Raw genomic sequence first — 8,366 nt, 5'->3', positions numbered from 1 at the left:
TTTTCATATTTAGTTTCTTTAAATACTTTACTGGCAAAATTTCTTTATGCATTTTGCTAACTCCTCCCATCTGACAAGAAGGAAAGTATTTCTTTGAAACTTTGCAGATTAAGGACTTTCATCTCTATTTGTGTTTCCTTTCCGAATAATAAATGTTTTAACTCTTTCTTTTTCTCAACATATTTTATTAAACCTATGTACTTATATATATATATATATATACACCCCGTGCCAGAAATATGCAAATCGATATTTTTGTTCTAACTCCAATAGTTTTCAATGAAAATTTGTGAAATTTCACACGTTATACGGGAACAATAACGCATGTGCAGATATAAAATTTTAAGCTGATCTGCACAATAGCGAGGAAACGGCAGCCATTTTGGTGATTTGCGTTTTTTTCAACATGCCAACTTTATATGCAGATGATTTAAAGCACCTTTACGTCCCAAGCTGAGAAATCTAAAATTGTTCAAAGGCTCCATAATAAGATTTCCACCTTAGACATTGCCAAAGAATTACACCGTGATCATCGTACAATAGAAAAAAATATTGTACTAACCCTCAACTTTGCAACGGACGTTCTGACAAAGGGAAAATTCGTAAGAAATATCTGTCACGTCGAACAATGAGCAAAATCAAGGGAGAAGTTCGCTGTAACCTACTTGAAACTAGCAAACAAGTTTTTGAAAAAGCTGGCATTCCTGATGTGCTCAAATCAACTCGTTGACTTATCCTGAGGACAACTGCAAAATTTTGAAAGCCAGAGGTCTGCCCTCAATTGAAGGATATCCATAAGAAAAAGAGGATGGAGTGGGCAAGAGACCACATGAAGGTGAATTTTCAAACTGTTTTGTTCACCAATGAGTGTTGAGCAACCCTTGATTTACCCGATGGGTGGAGAGGAGGATAGTGCCATAATGAGGACGTCTCCAAAGGATCAGGCGTCAACAAGGAGGTGGTGGTGTGATGTTCTGGGCTGCAATCATTGGCAATGAGCTGGTAGGACCATTCAGAGTCGCAGATGGAGTGAAAACTGAAAATTGAAGCCATCTACAAGGTGCTTCAGCAAAATCCAAAACAGAACTATAAAGATTGTCCGTGAGCTTTGTTGATGGTGATTGCAAACAACAATTGAATTGAGAATTGTAATCTCCTAAATTGAAATGATGTATCTGGTGGAATCATAGGAATGTGTGGAATGAGGACATCTTCACTTCCGGCAGGCCCGATAAAGATTATTGCTTCTATGATGCTGTTCATTAAACTAATCTAGTGAATTCAAAAATTCTGTTGGATAATTAACTGCTTCGTCTGCTTCCACAAAAGTGCTGACGGACTTGTATGTAAGTACCTCACTTGGAATTTTAAGCTGAATAATATCATTAAGTTCATGGACGTCTTTGTTTTGAGCTGCAAAAATAGATCATTCAATCAGCCAACTGGAATTCTTATAAATTTGAATATCTGAAAAAAAAAACTTTTTTTTACCAACTCTTCTTTTGATGTAACTAAATTACAGAAGTTATGAGGCAACAAAATTCGTTTTGAACTCTGATCAGCTGGCACTTTTTCTTGCCCAATTTCCAACAATTAATGCAAAAATATGTGGATTGATCGTTCTACAGCTGGACACGCATATTTTGAGTTAAGTTTAATGTCTTCACATGACGCCAAAAAGTAGAGTATTTGAGGCAACCACTTATTTTATCTGCTGATGTTGATTGAGAAATTACAGGTAATTTGTCTGAAATCTCCTGCAAGCAATATTACTGCATTCCTCAATAGTCTGACATTGCTACGCAAATCTTGCAAGAATCGATCAAGAGCCTCTAGTGATTTTTTTTGTGCGCCATTGTGCATTTATTCCAAACAATAAGTTTGCATTTCTGCAATATTTTTCCCCATGTTGGATGTTTTGGAGACATTGCACATAGGAATTTTGATAAATTGAATGTTTAATGATAATTTCAAAGCAGATTGAGCAGTTCTTCTACCTATTGTAAGGTTGAAGCTATTCCAGATGAAGCAAGAGCTAAGGCTATGTCATTTTATGATCGAATGATTGCCAAAATCAATTTAATTAAGGTTTTACCAGTTCTTCCCGGTCCTATTCTAATTAGCAGTAATTTTCATATAACTTTCTAATTCTCACTGTAAGTAATTTAGGTGACTAAAATAGGATTTATCCATGTTTTGATAAAATCTTATTCACTATAATTAAGGTGACTAAAATAGGATGAGAGGGATGATAGAGAGATAGAGAAATAGAGGGATTGATAGATAGAGACAGAGGGGGAGAGAGAAAGAGAGAGTGGGCAAGAGATATAGAAGGAAAAAGGGATGGGTGATAGAGAGAGGGAGAGGGAGCGAGAGAAGGATGGAGAGAGAGAGTAAACTTGCAACTAAACAATACACCGGCATGAATTATTTCATGTTCATTTTTCAATAACTGCTGTTTCTTCATACTTCTTATACAATTATATTGCAACATTAAACAGAAATTTTTAAAGAATAATTTGTTTTTACGTTGCAATATAATTATACAAACGAATGTATTTGTTAGTTTAAGACTTAAAAAAATATACTGACCATTAACGCAACAAAAATTTTGGGATATACACGGTTGGTCAAAATGTTTTTTATGCGTGTTACTAATTCTAACAATAAAGTCAGAAATCAACATTTTTCGGTATTTGTCGGGACATAGGAAATTTTATTATTATTATTTGATAGTAAATATATGAAAATAAACCGTATTAGTGTAAAATCAAAATAATAAAACAATTGTTATAAGAATGAAAAAAATTTTTTTGTCGCATTGAACAACTTTGTAAAAGAGAAACAATTAAAAAAAAAATTTTTTAATATTGTAATATTTTTTTTCTTAAATATATAAAAACATCCTGTAGCAAAATATTAAGGCAATCGATTCAGTAGTTTTTTTTTTTTTTTTTAGATCATAGGTAAGTAACAAACATACATTTCCATTTTTTATTATAATTATTTACTATGATAATTATTAAATACCTACAGACACTAGCGTTTCATTCTTTTGGGAATCATCAGTGCAGGATGTCACAACTAACACCAGTCGATAGATTTGAACCCGGTGACAGAAGCCCTGGCAAAGCTACAGGGAAAACAATCAAGCAAAAAAAGAAAAAGAAAGAAAAAAAAAAAAGCCCTTAAAATTCATCCCAAAACAGCAAAGAACACCATATATACAAATGTAGGCAAATTTGATCTTATTTTATTGTTTGAAAATATAGGTTCTTTTTTACCAATTGTCATAAAATTTTAACATAGAATAGCAGTATAATCTTCAAAAAAAAAAAAAAAATAATAAAAATAAAAAATTGCAAATTTTCATGTAGTTTAGTCCCATAGAACCAAAGATATGAGCATTTCAACATTCAATTTGGCTACGAGCATATATATATATATATATATATATATATATATATATATATACTCGTATTACATGAAAAAAAATATACCACCTTTTTTGGCAATTTTATAAGTTCGAAATCTCAGTGACTATGGATCAGAATTTAACAAATGAAGGCTCGTTGAAAAGCTAATGATCTGAACTGTGTATTGGGTTATATATTTGCACTTGGGGTCACATTAACGAGATCATCCATCACCCAAGGCCTATTTTTAGCACTTTCTTACAACCATAAAATGTTTCAATCATACTCATTTGTTTTGCTAGTTTTGCATATGAATTACATATTTCCCCAAAACCTCTGGTCTTGATGGAGGGGAGACTAAAACTTGCTTCTATGGTTTCAAATGATCTGAAATAACACTAAAGGGAGAATGGATTTCAAATATTTCTCATATGTTATATCTCCCTTCTTTGGTTTTCATACATAAAGTAAATTGTAACAGTGTATAGGGATTATTTGATATTGGAGATATTCATAATCGCACCCTATTTCCAAAAGATAGTAGACATAACATATAAGAAATATTTGGAATCAAGTCTTCACTTGCTGTTATTTGCTGATCATTTGAAACCATAGCAGCAAGTTTTTAATCTCCCCTCCATCAAGGTCAGAGGTTTTAGGGACATAACATATTTATCTTTAGAAATGTAAGTACTTTCTAAGGTTGAAAAATTGCAGACAGTGTGTTTTATTTGCTGCTGTTATTGTAAGGGAAAAAAAGTCATTTTTTCTTCTGTAAATCTGGAGATTCATTTGTCCATAAGATTTGGGGTTGTATCAGCTTTGATGAAATTGCTATCTATAAATATAAAAGCGAAAATGTATGTATGTATGTATGTATGTGTGTGTGTTCGCTTTTTCTGTATGTCTACAAAAGGCTTGTTTCAGAGAAGCGGTCGGTTCACAACTTTTTAAAACTTTTTATATCACATACAAATCGTAATATCTCACACTTAACAACGAAGCTCGCATGTCTATTTAATTTGCTTGATTTCGGGAAGATAAATATTCAATATTTGTCGCTCGACGCATGTGGGTTAGTCTTTTTCCTATAACATCTTGGGGGGGGGGAGCGTTCAGCAGTAAATGAATACTATCCCGCAGTCAAAACTTGACCTCATTTAAAACGGGCACCTGCTAAATCCAACTAATTAAATAAATTCAAATGCGTTTCCGTTAGCATCTCGCGATGGGGCAATGGTTAACATCGCACGTTTTTTTTTTCACACTTTAATTTACAACTTTGCCTCAAGGGTTCGGGTTTGATCCTCATACTTACTTTTTTTTTACCCCCCCCCAACACCCAGGCAACGCCGGGTACTCCTCGCTAGTCTATAATATAAATCTCACCTGTCTGTTTAAATGTATGTATGTATGTACGTCTGCTTAAAACTTTCAACAGAGGCGACGCATTTTCACAAAATTGATATCGTTTTGAACTTCGACCCTTCGGGCGGCAATTATCAAAGAATTGGCTAAAAACATTAATTTTTCACCCTCATCTAGCCAGTTTTCTACAAGGAGGGTCCTTTTTTTTTTTTTTTTGCATTGCCATTTTTGCAAGTCATTGTATTGGTTGGAATGAATTTACTAATTTCAACGTTCTGAACTTCTGGTCGCGTCATGGAGTAGCGGTAAGACATCAGATTTTCTTTCACATTCTTTTCCGCCTTCGCATCACGAGTTTGAGCCTGCCTGCCTACAACCACTTTTTTATTTTTTGCTCAACACACACCTCCAAACATCTGGGCAATGCCAGGTCCCCAGGCTAGTTATTTTAAAAAATAAAAACCAACTTTGATTGATATTAAACCTTGTCTTTGTAGGACAATATCTCCAATTTGTAACTGCTCTGGAATTAAATATTAATGCCATTGATACATGTGATATTCATTGAACTAAACACTTGAAAGGTTGACTATACAAAAAAAATATATGTAATCATGTTTGGTCACAGCGTTTTCTTGTATACTTCCTACATAAGCCATGATACAGGAGTATTCGAGTCACAGTAGTATTTTTCATTGCATGCATAAAACACACACACATAAATACATACAAGTAAAACAATGAAAAAACAAAAAAACAAAAAAAAAAAAACCCCAACAAACTTTATATATCAGTATTTTTAAAATTTTATTTTATTCACAAGTGGATTTGACTTTTTGTAAAAACTGAATTCATGTCACTGACCTAGCATCTGTTGTTGTTGCCCTAATCTTTGTAGTTAGTGATTACACAACAGGCACACGTGTGCACACCACCACCACTGGCAACCTTCATTTAGAGAAGGATGTCCAATGTTGATATATCAGCTAAGTAGACAGGTCTATAGATTGTGTGGACTGATCAACAAGGAGAAGGATTATACCCATGTTATGACAGGATGCCTTAAAAAAGAATCTTACAACACAGCACAGGATCAACACCATTAATACAATGGCCAGATATGCCAAAATGAAATTAAAAAAGAACTGAACAGAAAAAAAAAAAAAAACTCAATGAAAATACAGTGGAAGCATTCCTTCCTGAGTCTTTCTTAACCTTGGATTTTTTTTTTTTCAATTTTAAACTTTCTTAACAGAAATTAGGCTGTGTGATACGGTGTGAAAATATGCAATTAAAAAAATGTTTAAAAGTTGAGCAGGGTAGGGTAGGGGGGGCATATGGAATAGAGTAAGGAAATATGATGAAGAGATTTTTTTCTCCCCTCAATGCATGATAGTAAACGCGATTTCTTTTTGTGTTTATGCGTGTATGTATGGGTATAATTATAACGGTCCTAAATAATAACGTTGTGGTTCTTGTCTTTGCACAGCTGATTGTTGGTTGCTTCCTACTCGTCATCGTTGCCGTCCTTTATCTAATGATTTGTTCATGGACACATGATCACAAGGCAAAGCAAACTGGTGTTTTAGAAAAGGCTTCAATAAAGTATTGATTACGAGGAAGGAGAAACACAGCTGATTTTCTGCAACATGGTACCCATCATAGACATCACTTCTTTAATTTCTTACTGGAACTGAAAAAATCAGGTTAAAGAAAACCATTGACAAATGGCATTGCAACAATTTTTTTTTTTTTAATTCAAATAATGTAAATAAAACAATAACATAAACAATGTTAAGAGAATCAAGTGAGCTGCTGAGGAATACTAAGCTGTGATTGGCTGAGCAGATCATGTGATAAACTATAAGGTGTAGATAGAATATCTCGAGCATGGTATTAAACTGTCTCAAATTTCTTTCCAAGATCTTTCTATCTTTCCTTCCGCTTATTCTATTTCCCAACCCTAACAACTATTAAAGCTCTTCTCTCAACTGTCCTGAGTATGACATAAAACTGCATCCAGTTATAATGCCCCTTCTACGGATTATAAAAACTATCATTTACAGACTAATATTATATATATATATATATATATATATATATATATATATATATATATGAGAGAGAGAGTGTCTGTAAATGATATATATAGTATAGTAATACATACACACATTTGTCATTTCCATAGTTTTACACACACACACACACACACACACACACACATGTGGAGATGGTTGTTTGGTTGTTTTGCTATATGACACATCAACCCTTTCTGAGTTATTTAATGCTGAATCCAGCAATTTTAGAAAAAAGTTTTATGTTTCAAGTTGTTTATATCTTCAAATATTTATTTGTTATGTTTAGTTTGCTTGTTTTGTAAAGAGAAATGGGAAAAAGGAAAAGGGAGAAAAGGTGAACTGTTGTTTTTATTTTTGGTTCTGTAGAACATAAGTTTCGCAAAAGGGAATAGAAAAAACAAACAAAAAAAACCCAGCAATGTTAGGTGCATTTTATCTCAGGACTCCAATATCTTTAGCAGCCTGATCTGGTAGCATCAGTATATATGAAGAAAACTATGTGAGTGATATATATATATATATATATATATATATATATATATATTGGCAACTTTGTAAATATACATCTACAAAACAGATACGGTTTCAGCATAAAAGAAACCAATAATGATTAACATGTTGAAAACCCTCCAACCAACTATCTCAATATGGAATAATTTGAAAATAAATGATAAAATGCGTAATAATAATTTGCATTTTGGTTTGGTTGTTTTTGTTTTATGGCATATCAACTTTTTCAGGTTATTTAATGCCAAATCCAGTTATTTTGAAGTTTTTTAATAAAATATATTTGTTTTTTCAAGTCGGTTTCTATTTAGCCTATAGTTGGGACTAACAGGTACCACCACTCCGGGTCAGAGTGGACCTGGGAGCAATGGCAATTAGAGGGTTGCTCCACACTCCCCAAAGCCCACAAGCTGGAGCCTCACCATTGGATATAGTTTAAAGTCATATCCAGGACCAATTTGCATTTTGTAATGCTTTAAATTGTTGACATCACGAAAATGTGAAGCATTTCAGTAGTATCTTCAGTCGTATCACACATACAAAGCATAACACAGGTAGGTAAGTAAGTAGGCTGATGTATCGGACTAGAGTATTAATATATAGATCAAAATCAACCTAACATTTACACACACTTCTGTGACATTCTAATCTATTAACATAATTGTTATCTAATTTCAGGCATTAAATTTACTGTTATAAGATAGAAGGAATAATTAGAGTAGAAAATCTTCCAGCATCTAAGCACCTCTATAGTGATTTACTAATGTTGTAAACTGTTGACATCATAAAAATGCGGTACATTTCAATAGTATCTTCAGTTGTATCACACATACAGAGTGCGACACACGTAGATAGGTAGATGGAACTAGAGTATTAATATAAAGATTAATAATTGTTTAAACCAATCAACCTATGACAATACAATTCTGTCTCAATCATTAAAGAAACCAAGCAATATTGACTTTATTATTCTTTAACAAATTGCTATCCAAGAATG

The 8,366-nt window shown here is 33.0% G+C and overlaps 1 protein-coding gene across 1 annotated transcript in view; it reads right to left on the bottom strand.

Annotated features, from left to right (window-relative positions):
- Positions 1-5,566: 5,566 nt before the first annotated feature.
- The window catches only part of LOC145255844 (THO complex subunit 2-like), a 310,358-nt gene continuing 307,558 nt past the window's right edge, over positions 5,567-8,366 (bottom strand). Inside the window, exon 39 of the mRNA XM_080114588.1 lies at positions 5,567-6,477. Coding sequence (XP_079970714.1) covers positions 6,453-6,477 — 25 coding nt within the window. The 3' untranslated portion in view covers positions 5,567-6,452. The remainder of the gene's footprint in view (positions 6,478-8,366) is intronic.

This window comes from Euprymna scolopes, chromosome 3 (assembly GCF_053919585.1).
Source record: "Euprymna scolopes isolate OS-2025 chromosome 3, ASM5391958v1, whole genome shotgun sequence".
Classification (NCBI taxonomy): Eukaryota; Metazoa; Mollusca; class Cephalopoda; order Sepiida; family Sepiolidae; genus Euprymna; species Euprymna scolopes.
The sequence above is the reverse complement of the archived record's forward strand: the minus strand, read 5'-3'. Positions and strand labels throughout refer to the sequence as shown.